Genomic DNA, 27,442 nt, shown 5'->3' on the forward strand with positions numbered 1-27,442 from the left:
ATCAGCAAATCAACACAAACAATTGTCAGTTCGGCCTTTATGTGATTCAGAATTTGGCTTAAAAGAAACGAGCTCCACTGTTTTAACTGATTTTCAGCCTTTTTCTTAGAAATAATGTAAAACTGGGCGACGTGTTCAGGCGATCAGGCGGCGTGTTCAGGCGATGTGTTCAGGCGATGTGTTCAGGCGGTGTGTTCAGGCGGTGTGGCGGACTCACCGGGGGGGATGTATCCGTGTGTGGGTGGGGTGCTGATGTACGGAGCTCTGGGGATGACGGGGACTCGTGGAGGCCTGGCGGCGAGGGCGGGCAGGGTGAGCACCGAGGTCACGGGTCGCTTCGGCTGCACGGAGACAGAAACAAAATCAGGTCAGCGCTGTGACGGCGATTTGTGATCTGCAGTGAACCGGTCTGTTACTCACAGGAGGGTTCGGCCGTTTCTTCTTGATGGTCGTGGATTTGGAGCCGGAGAAAAGGCTGTTGAGGGCGGCGAGCGCTGCGCTGGCTTTGGCCACCTTCTTATTGGGACCCGTCCCCCGAAAGACCTGCTTGTCCACCTCCACCTGTCGCACGATGCAGAGAGGACGACGTCTTAGTGATTGTTTTTGTCTTGATGTTTGATTCTCAGCTGATTCTCGGTCGATTAATAGATTTATCGGATTTATGGTTTAAATTAAAGAACATTTTGATGGACGGACAAAACAATCAACTCTGAAGGCGACATTTTATAGAGCAAATAATGAATCGACAGAATAATTAATGGTGAAAATAAACATTAGTCGCAGTTCTGGATGGAAAAATGTCTTAAAATAATTTAACTCTGGTTATTTTATCTCACTGTGTGCTGAAGAAGAAATAAATCAGTATTAAATTATATAAAAGACATAAGAAACAAAATGTACCAATAAATAAGAATAAAATGCATAAAAACTATATTTTAAAAAGTAAAATTAATCTGAAGCAAGTTCATGAAATGAGCTTTGAGACGTTTCTCAGAAAACTACAACATTAACGATAATCACGATGACAACTAACCAGAACTATGATAACAACCACGAGAACTAAAACGATAAATATAACGATAACCTCGATAATAATTACAATGATAGCTACGATGCTAAATATAACTACAACGATAACTACGATGACACGTCACTGCTGAACGCTGCAGAGAATAAATGAGAGGAAACCAGAAGGAACCAGAGGAGTTCGGAGAGCCGTCGTCTTCTGGATCTGATCATCAAAAGAGAACCAGACAAACTTCAGACTCTCCGTCAGAGCATCAGAATAAAATCCTGCTTTTCTGTGTTTTCTAATGTGACGATCTGATTGGCTGTCAGTGTTTCTATTGTTCATCAGATCGATCTGAAGGTGACGCAGTGATGTTGGTTTTAAAAACGGTTTCTTTCTTGGCCTTTGATTGATTTCAGGTTGAATTCACACAGTAAAACTGGTTTCAGGCAGGAGGCCGAACATCAAACTTCCTCATCAGTTCCTAATAAAAGACGATAATGAGGTGTGTGTGTGTGTGTGTGTGTGTGTGTGTGTGTGTGTGTGTGTGTGTGTGTTCGTACCTCGATGATGAAGCGTTTGTCGTAGCTGCTGCCGCTCTCTGATATCAGCTCGTATTTGAGGCCGCGGCGTTTCTCGTTCAGCTCCATCACCGGGTTTTTACCTCCCGCCGTCAGGATGGGACCCGGAGCTCTGGACTGCAGACGGAGAGAAGACGAGAAGTTTGATATAAATGTGGAAAAGCACTATAATTGATGTTTTAGTTATTTATTACGATATAATGACTTTTTTCTTTATCTTTACTGTGTGTTTGTTTTCTTTTTACACAGTTCATGAACATGTTTTTGTGTGATACAGATTTTTATTATTATTATTATCATTATTAAAGTCAGAGGCTTTCATTTATAACTTCTGATTATTTAGTGATTCCTGCTGAAAAGTTTTTATTCTAAAGGACAAATATTAGATAATACAAACAGACACTTTTATTTAAAGTGACAATTAACCTCTGAACTACAAAATCATCCACATATTTTGCAGGAATCTCACACTCTCCAGAAGCAGCAGAAGATGTTTTTTTTCTAGTGGTAAGATAACATTTTAGGTGCAGTAGAAATATATTGTCAATCACAACTAAAAGTGACCTCATCATCATCATTTGTCTTAATTTATCTGACAAATACTCTAAAAATATTAAATTTATTACAATGTAAAACCAAAAAAAGCTGCAAACTTTCTAATTTCAGAACCTGGAACAATCACATTTTTTGTAACTTGATTTAAAAAAAGGATTTAAACGATTAGTCGATTATAAAACTAACAGGAGTCTGATTGGATGGAAGTCAATGAGGAAAATGAGCCGACTTCTCTCTTGATTTATCAGCTCAGTGAGTTTCTAGTTTACAGTCTTCTTCAACATTTCATTTAGTAAATTATGGCCACATTCAGAGGAAAACAGACCAGGAAGAGAGGAGGGAGGAGCTTTAGGGCGGGGCTACCTGCTCACTGACCAATCAGAGACGAGTCATGCCTAAACCTGACCAATCAGAGACAAGTCATGCCTAAACTTAACCAATCAGAGGCAGAATGAACATCACTGACTGACTCCAAATACTCAAAACGTCGGTCCACAGACTAGTGTGTGACGTCACAACCAAGTAAGCAGGTTGTTTAATGACTAAACCGTTTATAACGACCGAGGTGTTGTTGTGAACGAGTCTCCGTCACATCACAATCACAACATCATGAACTTGTGAAGCACAAAAGGCGGCTGAGCACCAGTGTGACCCTCGTGTGTGTGTTACTGTGTGTGTGTGTGTGTGTGCTGCCCACCTCCTGTGTGTCTGTGGAGGAGGTGATGGAGGTGGAGCTGGAGCTGCTGGACATCCTGTCGTTCTTGCCTTCGCCATCTGACTTCTCGTCGGCGCTCAGGGAGTCCACGTCTCCGTCGCCGGCGAGCACGAAGCCCAGAGCCTGCAGCGCCTGAAGAGGAGACGACACGTCAAATAAAGTTTCTGTAATGCCCAGACGGTCCCTGAACGCACCACAGACGGGGGACATGAGTCACGCCTGTGTCATCTCTGAGCGAGCTGCCCTCGAGCCACCAAACTGCTGCTGCAGCGAGGCTGCAAAGAGGCCATCTACAACAAAACAACACCGAGCGGCTGCAGCTCTGAGGCGTGAACGTGTGACTGGGCGAACAAACGTGTGTGACAAAGTGCGAGCGGTCGAAAAAAAGAACATTCGGCGCCCTCTCGTCGAGTTTTTTGGCTCTTTGTCTTCAGTTCAGGTTTCAGGGTTTCAGTCACGGCACGTCTGATCATCTCACCATCAAGATACAGGAGAGTTAATGTCACATTCCCGCCTTTTAAAACACAGAGAATCTAAAATACTGAAGTATTCAGCTCCTTTACTGCAGTAAAAGTCCTGATAACACACCGTAAAAACACTCTGTGACATATAAAAGTCCTGGGAAAATTATTTCAGGAAGAATATGTCAGTTTAAACAGGATTATGTAGTTGTAGTCTACATCAGGACTTTTATTTTGAAAAAATACAGGATTGTCTATGCAGTTTTTGTTTCACTTCCTGTGAGATTGAATAAAAGCTCTTAGTGCAGAAAAATAATATTATTTAAGGCTTCATCTAGCGATTATGTCTGTTATTGATTCATCTGCTGATTATTTTCTTTAATTAATGAATCTTTTGGTCTGAAAAACATTAGAAAACAAAGAAAAATGTCATCAAATAATCCAAAAACTAAAAATATTGCAATTTATTACGATGTAAAACCAAGAAAAGCAGCAAATTTCCACATTTTAAAACCTGGAACAATCACATTTCAAGAATTTTAGCGATTACTTAAACAATTCGTCGACTATCGAACTAGCTGATTATTATTCCTCGTGCATTCATGTGAAAGCAAAAGACTGTTTAGTATCAACTGCAGCTGATAATCATTTCCTCCATCAATCAGCTCATTGATTGGTTTGTTAAAAAAGGTGAAAATAATGAAAAATGGTGTCACATGTCAACATTATTAAAATAAATAAATTATTCAAATGATCAAAATCACTAAAGAGGAAAAGCAGCACATCAGATTAATTAATTAGACTAATTGATTGACTGACAAATCGTTTATTTTCTACATTTTGTGTGAAAGAATCTTTATTTGTAAAGTAACTAAAGCCGCCAGATAATTATATGGAAGTAAAACTACAATATTTACCTCTAAAACTCCCTAAAACAACTAAAACTGTTTATATTTATTATCTATTTATATTTTTTCTGACTTTCAGCTTTTTCATTTTTCACAGTGAGCATGTTTATTGTGTTTTTTTCATATACCATATTGCAAATATTTCTTTTTTTTTGTATTTTATATTTGTTTAATTAACTTTCTTAACTTTAAAAACTTTTACTTTTCCTCTATCTTTTCTTTTAAAATGGGATTCTGTCTGTTTTAAAAATATTTTTCTGCTTCCAGTTAACCAGAATCTACATTTTCACTTTTTTTTTTTTGCTCATTAAACCTCAGTTACGTTCTGGCGTCGCAGTCTGAGCTCAGCCGAATACCTTGAGCGCCACTTGGAGCTTGGCGGTCCTCTTGGAGTTCCCGGTGGCCTGGTAGGTGGTTCCCTGGATGTCCACGGACATGGTGAAGACCGGAGCGTGCACCGGGCCGGACTGGGACAGCAGGCGGTACTGGAGGCCCGGGTGGATCTGGTTCAGACGCATCAGAGCGTTCATGGGGTGGTTTGGGTCGGTCATCCTCCAGTCCAGGACTAAAGGCAGAGAGACGACAAGAACAAGGAAATAAAGACACAACGTGAGGGGAACTGAAGCCTAGCCTATGTGAGGACAGGTGTCAGGTGGTCTGTCCTTGGCCCCGCCCCCTTTAGGAGTCCTGAGTCTGTTCGGTCTGATGGAGGCGTGAACGTGATCACAGCCAAAGACAAACTAACATCCTCAGTGACTCTGAAGCTGTTTCTGATAGAAAGCTGTCACTCTACACCTGCATCTACAGCTAGTTAGCATGGAAGCTAACAACTACAACAACAACAGGCTAACAGCTGTTTGTAGCAACAACAGCTAACAGCTAACTCCAACCTCCACTGAGGTCGGAGTTAGTTGATGTTCAGATAGATTATTGATGCTAACTAATTAGCGTCTGCTTCCCTCCGTCCACACCACGTTAACTCTGAGGAGGCCATGCCCACTCAGGAGACAGGAAGTGGACACCGTTTCATACCGCCGACACAGCCTGTAGCGAGACATCTTTTTTTTTTTTTTTATCAGATTATCTTTGATAGGAGTTTTATCCTCAGCTGAACCTGGAAATTATCTTTTTTTCCTCTTGAACATGGAACTAACTAACTAACGTGTGGACAGGAAGTCAGTGACCAGAGACCGTTTCAGACCGCTGACACAGCCCGATGTGAGCCATCTTTAGTTATAGAGGATCTTTGGGAAAACTTTTGCCCTTTCATCTTGTCTGAAGGTGATTTTTAAGTTTAAAATAACACAGAAATTTATGAAAACCTTCCACGACCTCTGCATTTAAAAGTAAATGTCACCGTCAATGTCACAGTGAATTTCAGAGCGCGGAGAAAGTATTAAAAGCTAAAAATGCGTGCCGAGCTCTTGTGCACGGACTCCATCTGTGGTCGGGCTCCATCAATAAAATAAGAGTAATAAGTAAGAGGACGGCGCGCTGCTGAATACAGAAGCAGGAAGTCTGAGAAGCCGCCTGATTGGCTGCCTCCCCTGTTAATAACCCAGTGAGGTGACTTCACACCTCCACGCTGACGGAAGATGGGGAGCGTCAGAGCAGTAATATCTCACAGATAAACTGGAAATGAAACAGTGACACTCCATGACATCTATTATAACCACGTCTGCGGAGTAAACACCTTTTCCTTCCTGCTCTTAGTCCGACTTTGTCAACCGAGCTTTGAGCGGATTTAAAAGATTTAGAGATTCCTTTTGTTCAGCCTGTAAATTCATCAACGACCAAATGAGTCAAAATGAGACCGGAGCTTCAACACGACTGAATTACACAGAAATTCTCACATTCTGCACCTGATAAACCTGATTTTTGCTTTCACAGATGCTTTTAAACCAGAGGGGATTCAACTGTTTTGAGTTTAGAGCAGCAAACTTTCCTGCTGAAGATTTACAAGTTTTCAGATAACTTTTTTTTTTAGATTTATCTTCCTGATGGGTCTCCGACTTATGATTTATTCAGATCCACACACGTCTCCTCTGAGCTCAACATGTGAATGGGAGCACGGATAAATTAGTTAAAGGAAATCTGAACCGACTTCCCCTGCTGAAGCTGGGTGACATTTCAGGGAACATGCTGGCCTGGCAGATGTGGACTGGGACTAAAGGTTAAAACCCACCGGGAACGGCGAGAAGATGGATAAAGATGTGCGCCTGGCAAAGAGAAGCCGCTCAGTTTTCAAAATAAAAGCCCCCAAGCAGTAGCTCAGTGCAGGTTAGAGTTAGTTGATGCTCAGTGCTCGATTATTGATGCTCCCACAGCGCCGGTCTGCTTCCTTCCATCCACACCAGCTTCACACCGAGACCACGCCCACTCAGGAGAGTCTCTTGTGACCACGCCCCTTTTTGGAGGAAAATTATCCCTTTTCCTTCACCGACGGCAGCAGCGTCCACACTTAAACAACCCAGTTTAAACTAATAATGCTCTGCCAAAGAGATGCTGAGTAGTTGGTGTCACCAGGATTAAATCCCACATCATTGATCTCTGATTTGTTCCCACCACGTCCTGAAAAAGATCCTGATAGAAGGATTTTACGGTGACATGCTAACGTTGCATTCTTGTGTGTGAAACGAGTAACCTGTGTTTCTTCACCCTGTGCGCACTGTTACTTTAATGAATTTAATATTAAAGCTGCAGACTAATGTTTGTCCTCTTTACAGAATCAACGTACGCTAACATAAACTTATAGGCTATAAGCTAACGTTAGCTAGGTGAGCTGTCACAGCGCAGTGCTAATGCTAGCTAGCATAGCGTTAGCAGAGCAGGACTGAGGAGTAAAATGTTTCCTGGTGACCTGCTGATCTGGACCCTCTGACCACTGGGGGGGGTCACTGGCGGACCTTAGTGATCTGCTGGATGCTGGAGGATGACGGGACGTGACTGGAGGTGGATCACATTCATCTTTTCATGCATCTTTCAGGACATTTATAAAGTAATTTCATTCACTGCGAGTGTCGTTTGTTTTTCCCCCAGAGTCACAAGCTGAAGTTCCCAGATGCGCTGAAGTGATCAATCAGCCATTTTTCTATTAGGAGGATCTTTGATAATAGTTTTATTTTCAGCAAAACCTGGAGGGTCGGGCGCCTCCGAAGGGACACCATATAAATCTGGATAAATCTGAGTGGATTAATGGGAGAGGAGAGAAGTTCTGTTACGCAAAGTTGTAATTTCATTTTCATTTCATTTATTTATTTTTTTTATTTAAGCAGCTTTACCGAAGTCTGTCTGAGGGTGTGAGAACGTACGAGGTGTCATTTTAAAATGGTCTTTGTCTCCTCTCTCACACGGGCTTTGGTCTTTATTGATGACGAGGATGCTGCGATAACTCTGGCGGTAATAATCGTGTCCGAGCGGCGTCCCACGAACGTCCCCGTGTGTCTAACGGGCGTCGGGGAGCGAACACTTCATCCTGCCGCCGCTCGTCTTCTGTCCTGCAGTCACCGAGTGTAATAACTGTGAGCCACTTAAGACTGAAGTGTGGCTCACTATGAATATGGATGGAGACGCTGTGGAAGAGGATGAATGTGAAGGTGCTGATGGACAGGTGCCGGGAGGGAGAGAGGGGGAGGTGTTAATGCACTGTGTGTGTGTGTGTGTGTGTGTGGTGGGAGGAGGTGAGATAATTGCGTGGCAGCAGCCTGCAGTATTAATCCCTCTCTATCTCTGCCTCCGTCACCTCCTTTGAACTGGAAGCAGATGAGAGTTGCCGGAGACGATCGTCCCAGTGAGGGCCGATTTAATTACTGTGACACCGAGAGACAGGAAAGACAGGAACAAGGGGGGGAGAGAAGGGGGGAGGGGGACACTAGAGGGAGTGGGAGAGAAGAGGAGGGAGACAGCCGGAGAGAGGGAGGGAGAAAGAGGGAAAAGGTGAGAGAGAGAGAGAGAGAGAGGAGGAGGGAGGGAGCGAGAGAGGAGAGGAGAGGAGAGAGGAGGGAAAAAAGAGACACAGTGGGAGGGAGAGAGAAAAAGGGACAGAGGGAAGGGAGAGAGAGCAAGGGGGTAGACCACTAGAGAGAGTGAGAGAGGTGGAGGGAGACAGTCGGAGAGAAGGAGGGAGAAAGAGGGAAAAGGTGAGAGAGAGAGAGAGGAGAGAGAGCAAGGGGGGAGACCACTAGAGAGAGTGAGAGAGGTGGAGGGAGACAGTCGGAGAGAGGGAGGGAGAAAGAGGGAAAAGGTGAGAGAGAGAGAGAGGAGAGAGAGCAAGGGGGGAGACCACTAGAGAGAGTGAGAGAGGTGGAGGGAGACAGTCGGAGAGAAGGAGGGAGAAAGAGGGAAAAGGTGAGAGAGAGAGAGAAAGAGAGGAGGAGGGAGGGAGCGAGAGAGGAGAGAGGAGGCAGAAAAAGAGACAGAGGAGGAGGGAGAGAGGATGGAGGGGACCACCAAGAGAGAGAGAGGGGGAGAGAGAGAGGAGAGAGGAGGGAGAAAAAGAGACAGAGGGGAGGGAGAGAGGATGGAGAGGACCACCAAGGGAGAGAGAGAGCGAGACAGTTGGAGAGAGAAAGAAAGAGGGAAAAGGTGGGAGAGAGAAGAGGAGGGAGGGAGCGAGAGAGGAGGGAGAAAAAGAGACAGAGGAGGAGGGAGAGAGGATGGGGGGTCACTAGAGAGAGTGAGAGAGAGGGAGACAGGCAGAGTGAAAAAGAGAGATGGGGAGGGAGGGAAGGAGAGAGAGAGAATGGGAGAGACAGGGAGGAAGACCACCACAAAGAGAGAGAGAGGGGGAGAGAGAGGGGAGAAAAAGAGACAGAGGGGGAGGGAGAGAGAGCAAGGGAGAGAGGATGAAGGGGACCACCAAGGGAGAGAGAAGGGGAGAGACCACTAGAGAGAGTGAGAGAGAGGTGGAGGGAGACAGTTGGAGAGAGAGAGAGAGAGAGAGAGAGAGAGGAGGGAGAAAAAGAGACCACCACTGAGAGAGGGAGAGAGAGAGGATGGGGGAGGAGGGAAGTCACTAGAGAGAGTGAGAGAGATGGAGAAAGACAGACAAAGGGAGAAAGAGAGGAGGGAGATGAAGAGAGAGACAGGCAGGGTGAAAAAGAGAGATAGAAAGGGAGAGAGAGACAGGAGAGAGGGGGAGGGAGACCACCACAAAGAGAGGGGGGGGGGGGATCAGGATGAGAGAGTAAAGGAGAGATGGGGAGGGAGAAAGGGGAGAGAAAGAGGGGAGAGGAGGGAGAGATAGAGGAGAGAGGTGGAAGGAGACAGAGGGTGAGAGAGGGAGAGGAGGAGGGAGAAAAGGAGACCGTGGGGGAGGGAGAGAGAGAGAGCATGGGAGAGATGGGGGGGACCACCAGGGAGAGCGAGAGAGGGAGGGAGTCATCACTAATGAGAGAGAGGGTGAGAGACGGGGGGAGAGAGGGGGAGACTCCAGTTTCTCCCTGTGGCCTCTCTCAGTACTGCATCAACAGTATTTAGTCAGTTTTACACAGCAGAGCCAGAGGCATGATGGGAAATACACCACGAAGGCACGTTCAGCCGGTCACATGACCCCGAACCGACCCCTGAACACGTCCGTGAGCTTTGGGCAGACAGCGGCTACTTCCTGTGTTCAGCTCAGACACTTCTGACCAATGAGAGGAGGGAACGAGGTCATGTGACCGCAGCTGACCAATTACAGGCCTGGAAACAGTTTTACTACAGAGGAGACGGAAACAAACGATGCTCTGGTGTTTAATCCAAGACGTTAAGACCCAGTAGCACTCTAAGGGAGATTTAAATATCTAGTAATATTTACCATTTACATTTTAAATTAATTACATGTATTTTACTTATTGTTCATACCTGCACTTATACTGTATATAGTTCACACATCATGGCTGCTTGAAGTGCACTGCTGAAGCAAACTGCAGCCCCAAACACCCCCCCCTAAATATCTAATATGGTAAATTAGCACCATTAAAAACACGCCGAATTCGCTGGTATCAGCTCCCGTGTGCAGGACAACCTTTGATGCACTGACAGATATCACTGGATTACTGTGATACTGAGTCAAACTTTAAAATGGGACGATTCTTAGGCAAGATCTGTAGCGTCTTTTCTATGATTTCTAAGCAGATTTCAGAAAGCTCCTCTGAAAGTCACACTGAAAGTTAAAATTCTGCGTATAGATCATTTATGCTATTGTTTAACTTTTTGTTAACGTCACCCTCTTCTTTAATTTTCTACTTATTGAACCTTCAGTGTTTCCTTTATCTCTTTTTGTGCCTTTTAGCCCCGTCGCCTGTGAACTCGTCTTATCTCAACTCATATCATTATCGTTTCTCCTCCAATATGAAACACTTTTTCACGCTGACAAGAATCAGAATTTCACGTGACATCAATCTGAGCTGAACAAACCTCTCTGTTAGGTCCTGATAAAGACTCGGACGGCTGACATTAAGACGGACCTGAACACAGATTCACTCCTGATAACCTCTGAATGTTTCCTTCCTGCTTTGCTTGGAGGAAACACTTCACTGACGCAAAACAGCTCCTCAAAGACTTTCAGCTTCTTTTTTATGACTCGGTGAAAGATGCCAATTTGAGATACAGCGACGCAGGACGCCGAGCTGGTGACCATTCAATGCACCAAACTGGATTCCTATTATGATCCTGTGAAGGTATCAGACACGACGGCTGAATTTCAAACGCTGGCTCACAATGGATCACATTCAGGCGGGGTCAGGGTGCTTTTCTCCGCTGTGATACTGAGATTGAACATCATCTGTCAGCAGGAAGCAGCTTTTTTAACCTGACGGGACGTTTTGATCCTCCCCCGACCAACGAGTCCTGATATATATATATTTTTTTATAAGAAAAGCTCAAATCTTTTTTGCTCCACTGACTCGATTTTCCACCTTTGTACACGAAGCTTGTCAGAAAGCCCCTTGTTTACAGTCAGCTGTAGTTTACACACACACACAGTAAACACCACAGCCTTTTGTCTTTGTCAATAGCTACAACTGGGCGACAAAGTCCTCAATCAATACCCACTTATCTTTTGTACAGAGACAAACACTTACTGTATTTTTCTCCTCAGGACTCGGCCTCCATTCGACAATTACGGGTTTCTAAAAACAGGCCTGACACCTCGTTATCACGGCAGAGAGAGAGAGAGAGAGAGACGCACGGCATCACACTGCAAATCAGCAAATCTTTTGTCTTCCTTAACACTTATGCTGAAGTGCTAGCCAGCTGGGGGACTTACTTAAGGATGCTGCACATTTTAATTTTAAAGTCGTAAAAAGTTCTTCAGTTTCCACAGAGACGGTTTGTTTGCCTCCATTCGCGATAGATTTCCTGAAGTTAAAAAGAAAATGGAAGAAAGAAATATTTTCTTGCTCAGAGGAGGAAAAGATCTGAACCTCTGGAGGGAAACAATAAGAGAGAGCTCACACTAAAACTGAAATTAGGAAAATCAATCGCTTGTCATTAAGCGTGTCCGTCAGGTTTCTCCTGGTCGGAGATCACACAGAACATTTTAAGGAAGCCTTAACTCGGATTTTAAGGAAAAACTTAACTGCAGATCTTTCAGACAGACAGTCCACACTCGTACACACTCGCAGCCGTTGCATGTGACGCAATTAACTGTTCTCACATCTGGTTTGTGCGTCCAGAAAAAAAGAATAAAACATTGGAACTAAAATCCGAACTAATCCTGCTTTGGTCCATAAGAAAGATGTCGTTTGCCGTCTTTTCCGACAGGATTTGATTTTGCTTTGGTCACGTTTTGTTGCTCTGATTGTATCAAGCTGCGTCCTCGGGTAGTTTGATCTGCACCTGATGATAATCGCCTCTTGGAAATCAAAACTGAACATACAGCTAGCTACAGGAGTTAGTATTCATACATAAAATCCCTGTTTTAGTGAATGTAGTCTGGTGTGTGTGCAGAGAGCGACATAACGGCTGTTTGTGGTTAAACCAAAAGGATCTTCCAGGTCTCTCTCTGTAGGGATCCTTTCCATGATGCTGTCACACACTTAGAATAACACTCTGAGCCTGTCAGTGGATCAAACAAGCTCTCTTTTAGTAGACCTACTGTGATCAGGTGCAGCCGTTGCAGCCCGTTTCACAGGTGTTGGACCAACACTTTTTGTGCCTGCCGGTTATTCAGACACCAGAATATGTATAACAAGGCCCAGGAGGCCTGGAGCTCTGAGTGACTGGAGCTATTTCTACCTGACAGAAAAGAGTCCACAGCTCTTGGTTTTTCTGCTTTCCTTCAGAGAATCATTAAGTCTCCATTGCCATTTATTCCTTTCTGAAAAACAGAATCAATTTGGGCAGGATGGTTGTGATAGCGCTGCTGGGTTTTTTTTTTTTTTTTTAACCATAGCCCTTTCTCATGAACATAACTATAATTCTGCAGCACTTTCCTCCCGTTAATGCTCACTCTCAGCTTCACCTTTTCCCTTTCTCCGCCGCGGCCCACTTTCTGTCCACACTGCTCGGCCTCGTGCAAAATAAACGCACCGACTGAGCGCTCTGCTGATGTGTGCGTGCCCGCAACCAATCACATGTCACGACAGGCAGAGATAGAAAGCAGGCGGCTGGAGTGACACGTTTCACTTTGCATTCCTCAAGGACAACTCTTCCTAAAGGATAGTCTGTAGTGTGTGTGTGTGTGCTAGTTAGTCAGTGTGTCAGTGTGTAGTGGAGGTCTATAGTGTGTGTGTGTGTGTGCTAGTTAGTCAGTGTGTTAGTGTGTAGTGGAGGTCTATAGTGTGTGTGTGTGTTAGTTAGTCAGTGTGTTAGTGTGTAGTGGAGGTCTATAGTGTGTGTGTGTGTGCTAGTTAGTCAGTGTGTTAGTGTGTAGTGGAGGTCTATAGTGTGTGTGTGTGTGCTAGTTAGTCAGTGTGTCAGTGTGTAGTGGAGGTCTATAGTGTGTGTGTGCTAGTTAGTCAGTGTGTCAGTGTGTAGTGGAGGTCTATAGTGTGTGTGTGTGTGCTAGTTAGTCAGTGTGTGAGTGTGTAGTGGAGGTCTATAGTGTGTGTGTGTGCTAGTTAGTCAGTGTGTCAGTGTGTAGTGGAGGTCTATAGTGTGTAGTGGAGGTCTATAGTGTGTGTGTGTGTGCTAGTTAGTCAGTGTGTCAGTGTGTAGTGGAGGTCTATAGTGTGTGTGTGTTAGTTAGTCAGTGTGTTAGTGTGTAGTGGAGGTCTATAGTGTGTGTGTGTGTGTGCTAGTTAGTCAGTGTGTGAGTGTGTAGTGGAGGTCTATAGTGTGTGTGTGTGCTAGTTAGTCAGTGTGTCAGTGTGTAGTGGAGGTCTATAGTGTGTGTGTGCTAGTTAGTCAGTGTGTCAGTGTGTAGTGGAGGTCTATAGTGTGTGTGTGCTAGTTAGTCAGTGTGTGAGTGTGTAGTGGAGGTCTATAGTGTGTGTGTGCTAGTTAGTCAGTGTGTCAGTGTGTAGTGGAGGTCTATAGTGTGTGTGTGCTAGTTAGTCAGTGTGTGAGTGTGTAGTGGAGGTCTATAGTGTGTGTGTGTGTGCTAGTTAGTCAGTGTGTAGTGGAGGTCTATAGTGTGTGTGTGTGCTAGTTAGTCAGTGTGTCAGTGTGTAGTGGAGGTCTATAGTGTGTGTGTGTGTGCTAGTTAGTCAGTGTGTCAGTGTGTAGTGGAGGTCTATAGTGTGTGTGTGTGCTAGTTAGTCAGTGTGTTAGTGTGTAGTGGAGGTCTATAGTGTGCAGCCTCGCTCAGAAACTAAAAGCTGAAACAGTTCAGATCTCTTCTGGAGGTTCACAGATCTTTAGATCCACTGTTGTTCTGGATCAACATGTTCTCTGTCTTTCTTTAGTCTCCTCTGATGAACAACATGTCTGATTCCTGTATTTCCTCCATGTTTCTCCAGTCTGAAGTCTTTTCTCACTCATTCTGCTTCACTGACTTCTGGAACCTTTTAGCTGAGGTTGGACACATTTTAGAGACATGAAGAAGAAGAAGGTCCTCCAAGAAAAACGACATCACAAGAAGAAGAAACACCAACATGGACGCAGGCGCCACGTTTAGAGTTCAAACTTCCTCCCATGAGATGATAACTGGTGTTCATGAGTATCACCTTTCAGGCCTTGTTGGGCTCTGTGCTATTGACTTCACCACGAGCGGGAATTGAGTGATGGCCGCGAAATGAGAAAAATCCCGACACAACAAAGTCACATCGATATTGGACATAATTGAAACACGGCTGATTCTGCTGTGTCTGCGACCCTGAACACAGCATTTAATACGAGGAGGTCACGTACTGGTGGTCAGCCTGCCTTCGGTTATTTGTTTCCACACCTTCACTTGTCCGCTGAAGTGTTTGTTTTTGTTTCAGGAGGTGAGAGGAGGAGGATTTTAGCTCAGCGGAGCAAACTGTGATTCTCTGAAATGAGCGAGTCGAGTGGCGAAAGTCACCTTTCATCCTTTTGATGAAGTCTCTGTCATCCGAGCCGGCATCGTCCCGAAGCCTCTTCTGACAGCCGCCTGTGGAGCGGAAACAAACAGAGTGATCACCTGAAAACATCACACAGGAAGACAGACAGACACAGCACACAGGCCAGCTAGACATATCATCATTATTATTATTATTATCATTATTATTATCATTATTATTGTCATTATTATTATTAGCATTATCATTATTATCATTATTATTATCATTATCATTATCATTATCATTATCATTATCATCATCATCATTATCATTATAATTATTATCATTATTATTATTATTATCATTATTATCATCATCATTATTATTATTATTATTATTATTATTATCATTATAATTATTATCATTATTATTATAATTATTATCATTATTATTATCATTATTATTTTTATCATTATTATTATTATCATTATTATCATCATCATCATTATTATTATTATTATTATTATTATCATTATAATTATTATCATTATTATTATCATTATTATTATAATTATTATCATTATTATTATCATTATTATTATCATTATTATTATTATTATCATTATTGTTTTTGTAGAATGTATTTAAAACAGAGGAGCTGCTTTATAAGGAAAAAAGGAGAATATTGGAGGAGATAAAAATAGGAAACGACATGGATACACACAGATGAAAAAAGAAATGATGTGCGCACACACACACACACACACACACACACACATACACACACACACGCATGCATATGAAAACACACACCTTCTAACAGCCTTGGTGAGGGCTTGCTGGCGGGGAGAGGATCCATATTCAAGACCTTGTAAAGCTGTCCAAAGGCTAGGAGGCGTAACGCGTGCTGAAAAACACACACAGCACAACACATATACACACACACACACAACACATATACACACACACACCACACACACAGAGGAGACAGAATAAGGGCACATCACTTTATTGGTAAAGCAACAGAACTCTGCACTCAGAGGAGAACAGGCAGCAACGACACCATTTATTCTCCGATCAATACGATTTAATTATCCAGGAAAGTTGTGCGGGCGGCCCCTGACGTTTGTGTAAACTCCGTTGGGAGGAACTTTCAGCGTTATGGAGGTGTGTGTGTGTGTGTGTGGGGGGGGGGGTAAACAATAAGCGGGTACAAACGAGGGAGGAAAACAAGAAGAATGAAAAATGCTCCCAGCCTGGCAGAAGCACAGAGAGAGAGAGAGAGAGGAGATGAATTTGAGGACGTCTTCATATTTCTCTGCGCTGAGGCCACATCTTTCTGCCCGGGGGGGGCAGCAGCAGCAGCAGCATTAGCAGCAGCAGCAGCAGAAGCAGCATTAGCGGTGGTGGTGGTAGCAGTGCTGGTGTGGGTGTACACGGGGAAGAGTGTTCCCACGCTCATTAGGTGGCTAATTAGGCTGCCAGTTCGTCAAGCCTCCGCGGCAATGAGGAGCTGCTTATCTGAGGTCAGAGTCCGGGCTTCTGCGGCCGCTCAGCTATTTATAGTGCTGACGTGAGCTCGGGGCTTCTCCGGGGTGGCCTCGCTTTAAATAACCCTCCTTCAATCAGGGCAACTGGGGAGGGAGCGCTACTCTACTCGTCTGGTTTCCTGGAAGAAACGCTGACTTTTGTTGAGTGGGCGGTGTGGAAGTACACCCCGGTGGGATGTTTCAAGGTCTCATGAGGTTTTTAAAAATAAAAAAAATAAAAAATGTTTTCCTTTCTGTAATGATCGCGCTCAGTTAAGTAAGCGTCTGCGGCTGGTTTTATAGCAGGAAGACAGGAAGGGAAGTTTTATGATGCTCCGAGGGGGAGACGTTAAGACAACATCCTGAAAGCTGCACTTCAAATGAAAAGACTCATCATGGAAGTTAAAAATCACAGAAACACATCGCATCGTTTCAGCATTTCAAGCTTGACCCCTCAACTCCACTTCAGCCCAGTCTGGACAATAATCAGCCCTGAAAATACTTAAAACTAAAGGGATAGTTTGGATTTTTTTCCCCAAGTGTGGTTGTCGGAGGTCCTTCCTACAGTAGATGGCGGTCTGCAAACCCCCCAGTTTGGAGAAGCAGGCAGGACAGGGGGGCAGGAAAATAGATTTTAGCCTCCTAAAAATGGGTGCACTTAAAAAACAGTTACATCAGTGAAGTGTACGCTGTATTTAGAGTACTTTCACCACTTTACCTCGCCAACAACAGCCTTTTCCAACAGGGAATTGAAGCAGTTATATCGCTCTCTTCAAAGACACCAGACTCCATTGAGAAAAGCAGTAATTCTGCCTTGTGGGACAAAGCAGTTGTTGTTCTATCGCTGCCTCGATTGGTTAGTGTGCTTGTGCTATTGTGTGACTACTGTGGTGTTTTAAATGGTTAGCTGGGATCTGGACTAACATGTTAGTTCATAATCCGAGGCAGCAGTAGACCAGCAACTGCTGTGCTCTGTGGAGTAAAATTACTGTCTTTGTCAATGGAGTCTGGTGGCTTTGAAAAGAGCAATATAAAGGCTCCAGGTCTCTTGGAAAGGCTGATGCAGCGCATTGTCTAGCATCTGTGCTGGGATTACTACAACCACTTAAAAAAATCCAAACTATCCCTTTAATTCACACTATCCATTTGCCACACGGTGAAATTGCATTTTCATAAAAACATTAAACACCGAGCAGCTGTGGGTTTTAAAGGCTTTCCATCGCAGACTTGATGACATTTGCGTGACCGACTTCATCGACTTCGGCTTTGAGTTCAGACCCGGGCAGCTGCGGCCCAGAGGTCACACACAAGAGCCAGTTAATGGAAGCTTTTAACGTCCCTGCCCCCGGAGCAGACGGGAGGACGTAGCTCCCACTTTCCTTAACAGCTACTGTCAAAGTGCCCTCGAGCAAAGCGCTAAACCCTCAACTGCTCCGGTGGGAAACAAGAAAATTAAAAACAGAAGCGTCTCATCAAACTACCAGAATCCACTATCTCTCTGAAACAGGTGAAAATAATCAAGAAAACAAAAATATTGCAGGTTGTTTGGATTCCTTCCACTAATGAGGTTTCTCTCCGAGCTGTTCGAGCTAAATAAAGCCGGAGGTGCTTTATCGTCGAATATATTACTGCACACGGACACTTTAAAGCTGAGAAACCCAAACAAACAACTTTTTGGCACCAGGAAGAAAATGTTTTTCACACACTCTGAGGCGGAGGGAGGGAAGTTATATTAAAAGTCTTTGTTTAATCGGGTGCTGAACAGCAGCCATCCGACTCCAAAACTCATCTTAGCTGCACCTCATTTCACTTCACGGTTAAATTTGACAATTTGCTGCGTTTTATTGTCTCATATCAGAGTAAATTTGATCTTTTGGGGTTTTGGATGAAACAAAAAAAGACATTTTAAAGCCCAAATGATTGACTGATTGAGATAAAAATCTTGAAACTAATCATTAGAACCTGTAGTTACTGTATCTGCAGATAAAGACTGTCACAAGAAGACGACACTGACGGCAGCTGACGGGGCTGATGGGTAACGTGAGCTGACCTGTGCGCTGTGTGTGACGGCGTCGGCCTGCAGGGCGCTGAGGGTCGACAGGACGTCTGTGGGTTCCCTCTCGCAGGGGTCATGAACTCCTGGACCTCCTGTAAAGAAAAACCACGTCAGTGTTTCCGACACCAGGTTCTGACTCAGACTGGGGAGCCTCCAACACACTTTGACCCCATCTTAAAGGAGTACTCCGCTATTCTTAAACCTGGGCCCTGTTTGTACATATTTTGGTGTCTAAATGACTGGAAGGAACAGAAAGTGTTGGAATTGGTCCATTAGATCAAAAGAGCTTGTTTGATCCACTGACAGGCTCAGAGTGTTATTCTAAGTGTGTGACAGCATCATGGAAAGGATCCCTACAGAGAGAGACCTGGAAGATCCTTTTGGTTTAACCACAAACAGCACACACACCAGACTACATTCACTAAAACAGTGATTTTATCCCACTGAACATGAGAGTTGCTGGTCTACTGCTGCCTCATTTGCTTAGTTTGTTTGTGCTATTGTGTTAGCTTTTTTCTGTTATTGTGTGGTGTTTTAAAAGGGTAGTTATCTGACTTAACCGTTTAAAACACCCAAGTCAAACAAAGCCCTGTGTTCTGTGAGCTAAAATCACTGTTTTTGTGAATGGAGTCTGGTGTGTTTGCAGAGAATGATATAACGGCTGTTTCTCTGTAGGGAATAATGCTATCAGACACTTAGAGTAACAGTCTGAGCCTGTCAGTGGCTAAAACAAGCACTTTTAGTGGACCTACTTTGATCAGGTGCAGTTGCCCCAAAGGATTATGTGTCAACCATCGCAGCCCCATTTGGCGGCTGCTGGCTGTGATGCCAAAAGACACCAAAACATGGCCGAGTAGGGCCCAGGTTTAAAAGTACGGAGCTCTCCCTTAATTTCACTCGACAGGAAAACACAGAAATAATTTACTGACTCCGGGGGTGTACACTCTGAATGCAGCAGTAACCCATCAATGATTCAGAGGCATTCAGGGACCAACCTGCCAGTAAACCCTGAACTGAACTTCGTAAGAAAGGAAGGCTGCCCTGCTGCTCTGCAGTGAGCACACACGGGAGCTGAAGGTTTCCCAGATAAAGGATTAGGAAAAGAGAGAAGAAGGAAAAAAAAAATCTGTGAACATGCTTCTATTTATTAGAGCTGAATAGGAACCATTTCTCACCTGGACTACTCTGAAATAAAAAGAGAAGAAAGGGCACAAATACCTGAGGACACGGTGTAATGTTTTTTTCTGAAATACTCCAGAAGCACCTCTAACTGAATGAAACACGAGTAAAAGTTAAATTAAACCATCCTTCATGCTGCTGTGAATCCACGGGGACTCTCTTGAGGAGTCCTGAGGGAATCTGCTCCCCAATTTGGAAACCATTAATGCACCTTCCTTAGAGACTGAGAGCGGGTGAAGCTACGCTGCATCACTGTCTGCTCCCAGGCCATGAATCTCTGGGACACGCTGAGGTTACAGCCAAGCAGCAGGGTTATCCTGCAACACACACGTTAAAGATTCCCTCTCAGCTTATTTACCTGCTTACTTTTTTTTTTTTTAGGTTGTTCTCGATCCCGGGGCTGAATCGTCTATTTAAACATCACATACAAGCTTTTTATGTGTCGCCACATGGAGTTGAACAGGAACTCGCCCGCCTCATGTCGCCCTCCAGTGAAGCAAAGCTTTGATAAAAAGTTGGAGCTTCTTTATCGTTCCAGTCAAAGATCTCTGTGATTTCACGGCCCATAATGCAACTGGATGTCAGGCAGCATTAACTGTATTTTCTTCCCAGCGGGACGACTCACGTCACACCCGTGTTTATCTTCCTCATCGTGTTCAGAGTTCATTTTAAGGTTGTTTTTTTTAAAATCACATGTAGAGTCCTACATGATCAGGCACGTGCAGCTCAGGACGAGGCCCGAAAACTGAAAACAGAAGCTGGTCGAGCCTTCGAAGACGAGAACTCTCTTTTCTTTTGACGCCTTTAAAAAGCAGCCGAAGACTCATTTACTCAAACTGTGTTTTTAAGGTCTGTTGTTGCTCATTTGTTTGTTTCTTTTCACTGTTTTTATGGTTCAATTTTGATCATTTTTACTCTTAAAGCTGCTTCACTTAATAGACTTTATCTAAACTTTTACTCCTCAGACTTTCCAACTTTTATCAGAAAAACGATGGATGGTAACGGCCCCATGTTACAAGGCGTCACTTTCACACCCATCGCCCACTTTGTGTGAGAAACAAACGTGCTTGTGTCCATCTGTAGTCACGTCGGTATTAAAATGAGGTGTGGTCACTGACGTTACGACCAAAACACACCCGTGTCATCATTGAAGGTACGAAACACAACCTCCACACAGAAAAGTTCAAGGTTCAAACCAGGAACCTTCCTGCTGTGAGGCAACAGAGGAAACCAAACTATAATATTATAAAGTATGTTTTTACTTTTAAATTAAAGTAACTAGTAATATGTAATTACACTTTGAGAGCACTTTTGTTTTTCAACGAAACGTTTTGCTTGTGTTGTTTCTCCTGGTTGTTTTTGATTGAAACAGCATTTAATTTGAGAAACTCTGTTGTGCACACACTGTTGTCATCATCTGAAGTTTTGTTTGATAAAATCCTGATTATAATATAATTGTTGAGGATTTAAAAAATCGTACCGACTGTCATTTGTATTGACTATTTAGGAAAAACGAACAAAAACAGCATATGCATAATAATTTGGAACACAGTGTGTAGCAGACGAGTTAAATCTCTGCACGTTCACCTCGGTTTATATCGTTCTGTGTATTAAATCTCAGGTGTCAGCTCTGCACAATATTCACGAGCAGTGAGTCTTAAACGCTGATAAAGGAGCTCTGGGCGATCTTCAGCCTGCAGAGAAGTAAACAGCAGACACAAGCAGAGGCCGGAGGCTGCTGTGGAGGAGTGATCACTGACCCGGCAGCAGGATCCCTGAGGCGATGCACTCCATGACGCGGCGCAGGGCCTCACCGGGGCCCAGCGGCCGGTTACAGGTGGCTATGGCCTTTTCGCAGATCAGCTCCAGAGGCTGCGGAGGACGGACATAGAGAGACAACACTCAACAAATACCATTACAGTCATGATTCACACAGACTTCACCGCACAAACGGCTGCTTTGAAGCCTTGAACTTTAAGATCCCTGCGAGATCTTGACGTCCCCGCGCAGCACGGCGCTCTGACTGTGTGGCCGTCACCCACCCATCCTTTGAGAGGCTGCCACCCCGGCAGTCTGTTGCACATGTCTCTGAAAATCCTCAAGACGATGACGCAGGACTTGAGATCCGTGACTCTGGCCTGAGGGGACAGACAGACCAAACTCAGTGACAGCGTGGGGAGCATTTCAACAAGACGGCTGTCTGGCAGAGCAGCAGAAAACTCCAGTTTGATACAGCCTGTGTGCCCGTGACACTTTCCAGGCTCTGAGATGTGCAAAGAGGCATCTGCATGACCCCTGAAATGGCAATATGCTGCTAATACCATTGTGGGAGACTGAATTTGATATTTAACTTGATTTTTGACCAAAAAAAAATGTATCTGCTAGCAGAAAATTCTGTCAAGTTTAACCTCTCAGGTATATAAGTAAGCAGCCTGGAATAGCTGAAGTGATACTCTACAACTAAATACGGACATCAGGACCAGATTATGGGACGTTTCCATAGGAGTTTATGGATTAGATTAGAAAAACATTTTCAAGCTTTTTTCATTTTCAATTTTCTCATTTTCAAACCCACTTGTATTCGGATGTCCTACTAGTTTACATGGTTCTACACATTATTTGTCAGCGAGGAAAATTCAATGGGATTCAGGAGGTTTTCATTGTCAGGTATGGTCGCCCTGCCTGAGGAGGTCACATGACCTCCTGTAGGAGATCCCCTCGTGACATCATAAAGGGAGCCAAATCTAAACAAAGCATTTTCACACACGTTTACTGAACGATGGAGCCGGAGAAAAAGAGAGAGGACGGTCTTTTTCTCAGTCTGACGCTCTCTAAACACACATTTATGATGAAAAGACAGAATAAAGAGGTCATTTTGCATCATGTGGGACCTTTAAAGGAGACATACTTGGTTCGTACTTGTATTTGGGGGTCCTACTAGAATACGTTTACATGCTGTAATGTTAAAAAAAAGAAAAAACACATTAATTATCTTTCTCGCCCTCCTTCCAGTCTGCTCGCATTGGTCCGAAGGGGGAAACACATTAGCCTAGCATCATGCTAACGCTGAACAAGGTCATATAGACTAGAATCTTTATCGTCCACCAGGAGTGGACTTCACATTTAACAAGCTGTTCATGTCAACGAGTTCAGATCTCATCAGTGACTCGCTGAATCGAGGATATTGACGGCACGTGAGATGAAAGACTAGAGGGAATCTACAGCGCCTCCCGAAGCTCAAGAGCTCAAAGAGGCCGAAGGATGAGATGCCAGGATTATTCTCGCTTTCTTCCTTTTAATGTGTCATTAATGTTTTCTGTTCTGTGCTTCCAGTTTTGACCTTCAGTAAAGTGTGTCTGAGTTTCATGAATGATGAGATTATTGATTGTTAACAATAATGAAGTAGGACGTTTTTTTTTTTATTCGTATCTGCAGTTGCAAATCAGCGGAGGTCGGCGGATCACATTTATCCTCGTCTGAAGAGGACGAGGCAGAGTCAGAGTCCTCCTCTCGCTGCTCCGCCCTCGGCTCTTCACTCTGATAGCGTTTGGCATTCAGCCCTCCTTCCCCGAGGCCGACCTTGCCTCTCGTCTCCCTCCTGCCCGCTCAGAAGTGGAAGAGCTCTCGGTCCAGTCGGACTTTCGGCTCATGTGAAACCTGATTTGGTGAAGAATCTCCTCGTGACCTTCATGTTCTTCTTCTGCTCACACTGAAAAATTAAGTTTCTGCTGTTTCCACACCATCTGTTCTCTCCCTAAATGTTTCTCTGCCGTCTCTAGAAACGTCCACACACTGAAGTATTTCTCTCTTTCTTGCCAGTTACTGTGGTTTTAATGTTTGTACACGTAATTGCTGGATATTCATAATGTTGTCAAATGATGTCACTGCACTGTTGGATTTATTAGTTTCCATCTAAATGTGGTGCGAATCACCGAAATACCCTCAAAATACGTAAAGGAAAACACAAATTAATGCGCATTTCCATCCACTACTGTTCAGAGAAGATTTGTTAAGTGAGGTGGCGTTAAACCACTGCAGAGGAAGAGGTAATTAAAAAGAACAAATGAACAATAACAATGTGAGACAGGATGGAAAAATGGACATTCATGCTCCTTTCATTCATTGCTCGGTCTGTTCCCGCTGCATTGTGTCGCATTTTGCTTTTATCGATGCATCACCTTTTCCACCTCAGCCAAGCGTAACGTTTTTTTTTCTCCATCGTTTCAGCTCTTTTGTTTACGTGCTAAATTCAAATGTGCATGAAAACAGAGGGATGGAGGTTTTGTCAAATACATTTTGGAGGAATGGTCACACAAGCCTGGATTTTCCGGTCCAGGATGTTTTATTATTTATTTGATTGTGCTGTGCAGACGTAGTGCTCGAGGTGGATGGTGGGTGTAGTGTGAGACACCAGGGTTCACATCCTGAATACTGAGTGTTATGTTTGGGATATTAGAGCAAACACTGTTCAATGTGTATTTAACCAAGACCGCAGTCTTTCCTTAACCTCAACAAAGTGCTCTGAGAGCCTAAACATAACCGTAAAAACGTCAGTCGCGCTTTAGGAGCTGATTTTGTGGGAAGAAAAACATTTTGCAGACACTTTAGGGACGAGCATTTTACTACTTTGCAGATTTGTTCATTTTATCTCTCAGCAGAACCAAAAACTAAGGAGGTAAAAACGTCCACGGTGTCCACCTGTATGAATGAGACTGGACGTTACTCCCTGCTAAGCGGTGAAGGAGATTATTGTTGAACATGGATGAAACAGCTGCTGCCTGTCAGCTCGTACAAAAGCAGCGTCAGTGCTCTGCCGGAGCTCCGGCTACGCTTCATTTAAGTCCTGTTTTTACTGTCGTCACTGTCGTGGCTTTTAAAACATGCTTTCTTTTGCACTGAAGCACATCGAAAAACCAGTAATTCAAACGGAAGGTATTTCCAAGACCACAAACAGCAGCTAAAACGGGCCCAAAGAAATGTTGTGGCACACAAGCCAGTAACCATACCCACATATTCTGGCCTAAATTAAGAATATTTTGGGAAGAGCAAAGGTGCCATAACTGTAATACTAGACAAAAAACATTGCTTGTATATGTGGTTAAAATTTAACCCACTCCACATACAATACATGGACTGAGAAGATGAAATCATCTCTTTGTGCATGTTGACACGTTCACACACACATGCTCTCCGTCCCTTTACTCAAAAAAGGCTCCACATTATGCAAAATACAACAACATACATGTTTCCCCAGTGCGCCTAGAGACATTACGAGTAAGGACCCTGAGTAAAGGCCGTCCTCTCTTGGTTTGTCCTGCTCCATGTTTGTGGGAAAACACAACGATGTCATAAGGGGAAACATCCTGAATCCACTGAAAACATCCAAACCAAACCAAAACCAACCAAAATACAAGTATGAAGTTAATTGTCTATCAACTCCTGGCTGTAGATGGAGCTGAAAAACAGAAAGAACAAACATATTTCCACGCTGACGTGTTCAGATGTAGTTTCTAGATACAGGGTTGATGTCTGGGCTGCAACCTGCTGCCATCGGACCAGCTGTGCTCACCTGGAACCATTTGGCGTGTCGGAGCGAAGCCAGCGCCGTCTGGCACTTCTGCCTGTCCAGGACATCCTCCTCCTCCTCCTCCTCCTCCTCCTCCTTCACCTCCTGCTCCTCCTCCTCCTCCTCCTCCTCCTTGTCCTCCTGCCGCTCCGTGTTGCGGTCGTGATGGCCCTCCTCTGGAGAGAGGGACAGGATGAGACAGGACAGGCTGAGCGTGACCACGCTGAACCGCCACGCTCACACACAGACACACAGGCAGCAGGGTTGGACGGCTAATTATTATTAGGCAAAACCCACTGATCTGACCGAATGAGCTGAGAGGGGGGAAATTTGAGAGATTCCGTGATTTTTTTCTGGGAGAGGGGGGGTTTCTCATGCACAAGGCAGGATCTTTCATGACATTGACAGTAGGAACCGGAGTAGACGTGAGCGCATGCGTCTTGCCGCCCGGCCGGAGTCTCACTCTAGATGCAGATCAGTGGCTGAAGGCGATGGAACACGCCAGATTAGTGTGTTATCAATTACGGCGCAGGACGAAAATGAGAGCATGGCAACGACTCGGGACCAAAAGCCAGATTAAAAAGATTCAAATTACACGTGGATTCAGAAATACTGGCTCAGGAATGCCTGAGATTTGAGGGGGGGGGGTGGGAGGCAGCAAACAGTGCAGACACATTAGCTATTCTGATTGAAGAGGAAGAATAAGTCATTGCTCTGCAGTTTTCTGGGGCGCCATGCTAGTATTTTCACTCTTGCGGGGTCGGTCAGATGTTTATGTTTGACTGAAACAGTCTCTCCACACCGGGTTCCTGTGGGGAGCACTCCTGCCATGACTGGAGGCCGAGCCATGGGAGAACGACAGCAGAAGAAGAGTGAGAGCAGATGACAACGGCAACATAAACATCTGAGAGTGAGAACGCCACCCTGGAAAGAAAGTGAAGGCTGTTTGTTCTCGGGAGCAGCTAAAGGGGGTGCCCACTGTGGGACAGTCAAGCAGACAAACAAAAAGGAGGGGGGGGGGGGGGGACACAGACTGCAGACCACACTGCAGAGCTCAGCGGAGGAGGCTCACGGCTTATCACGGACCCCATCGAGGACTCGGGCTTTATCTTAACTCTTCAGCTCGCCAAGTTGCAAATATCAAATCTTGATAAATGTCCCATCACACTGGAATCGGCCCCATTATGGTTCAAAGATCTCTTCCAATGAGCAACAGCCAGCAGAGATTAAATCACGGCTATTTTCTACAAAGCTGACAGTACTGCTGACACGGAGCTTTGAAAATAAGAAGCTCCTGCTCGAAGGGAGGAGGTTTTTTTTTTTTTTTATTTTACTTCGCTCTCCAATTCCAAAACTCTGCATGTGCAGTATTTAAATTCCAATTTATGGGTGTGAGGTGAGCCGGGGAGCGGTGGGTGTGGTGCAGCAGTCTGTTGCTGTAGAGACTGTAGTGGAAGCTGAACAGGATGGAAGAGGTGGAAGACAAACGAAGGAGCCGATGAGAGGCACAGGGTTTCGTCCCGTGTCGCTCCTCCCCCAGGACCAACGACTGAGGACCTTCACTGCTCTGCCCCTGGGACTTCTGGGTAATATAATGCACTCCTGGCCTGATTTGTCAGAGTGAGATTTATTTTTTTTAATCCAGCACATTTAGGTTTCTTTCCTGCAGACTCCAAAACAAATGAAACAGAGAACTGAAGTGAAACCCGACAAAAAAGCCACTTGATTACTTTTCTGTCTTTGCGGTGGAAAACTAAAGTCACTCTAACGTACAGAAGTGGTTCCTGGGATCAATCAGGATCATGTTAATGACCTTGACCTTCAAATCCGGACACGACTTTAAAATAAGAACATTTAATATTTCTATAAGCAATAAATTCTGTCAGTAACTCTATGGAGGATCAAGTGCGCCAAGGGAACGACTATTTTGTGTTAAATTATAATCAATTATTGAATTGAATTCATTCAAAATCTAAAAATAAAAAAATATATTAGTGTTAATTAAAACTGCATTAAAATTATTATGACTTTAAAATATGAATTAATAGATTTTTAAATGCAATCCCACATCTAATTTCATGTTGTTAAATTCAACTTATTTTTGATCTTATAAAGGAACAATTTACTGCATCAGATCAATTTTAAAAAAATTTAACATTAACTCAAATAAACTGCAAATAACGAATACCAAACTATAAACTAATCAATACCTTTAGTATCTCATTTTCATCAGAATGCACCATATTTTCTGTGTGAAACTCAAATGCATTGAATATCTGATCACCTAAAACAGAGGAAAGTAGAAATGACCACATCTGAGAAGGTGGAATGAGCAAATATTTGCCAGAATTTGCTGAAAAAAGTACAGATAAATGATTAATTTGATCATTTATAGCCTGATCAGATAATTAATTACTCCAGCAGAAGCACAGATGTGGCTCAGCTGCTGAGTATCTGCTGTATCAGCGGCTTAGAGGGGCGTTAGGTCGAGGGTT

General features: G+C 44.1%; 1 protein-coding gene across 2 annotated transcripts in view; it reads right to left on the minus strand.

The window, feature by feature from the left end:
- The window catches only part of LOC139203841 (spermatid perinuclear RNA-binding protein-like), an 84,898-nt gene that overhangs the window by 6,409 nt on the left and 51,047 nt on the right, over nucleotides 1-27,442 (minus strand). For both annotated transcript variants that reach the window (XM_070833732.1, XM_070833733.1), the window contains exons 6-16: nucleotides 24,951-25,123; nucleotides 21,424-21,519; nucleotides 21,142-21,253; nucleotides 18,197-18,294; nucleotides 15,431-15,524; nucleotides 14,659-14,727; nucleotides 4,586-4,794; nucleotides 2,843-2,992; nucleotides 1,573-1,707; nucleotides 421-561; nucleotides 218-341 (exon numbers count right to left, since the gene is read on the minus strand). In XM_070833732.1, coding sequence (XP_070689833.1) covers nucleotides 218-341; nucleotides 421-561; nucleotides 1,573-1,707; nucleotides 2,843-2,992; nucleotides 4,586-4,794; nucleotides 14,659-14,727; nucleotides 15,431-15,524; nucleotides 18,197-18,294; nucleotides 21,142-21,253; nucleotides 21,424-21,519; nucleotides 24,951-25,123 — 1,401 coding nt within the window. The remainder of the gene's footprint in view (nucleotides 1-217; nucleotides 342-420; nucleotides 562-1,572; nucleotides 1,708-2,842; nucleotides 2,993-4,585; nucleotides 4,795-14,658; nucleotides 14,728-15,430; nucleotides 15,525-18,196; nucleotides 18,295-21,141; nucleotides 21,254-21,423; nucleotides 21,520-24,950; nucleotides 25,124-27,442) is intronic.

The sequence above is a fragment of the Pempheris klunzingeri genome, chromosome 7 (assembly GCF_042242105.1).
Source record: "Pempheris klunzingeri isolate RE-2024b chromosome 7, fPemKlu1.hap1, whole genome shotgun sequence".
Lineage (NCBI taxonomy): Eukaryota > Metazoa > Chordata > Actinopteri > Acropomatiformes > Pempheridae > Pempheris > Pempheris klunzingeri.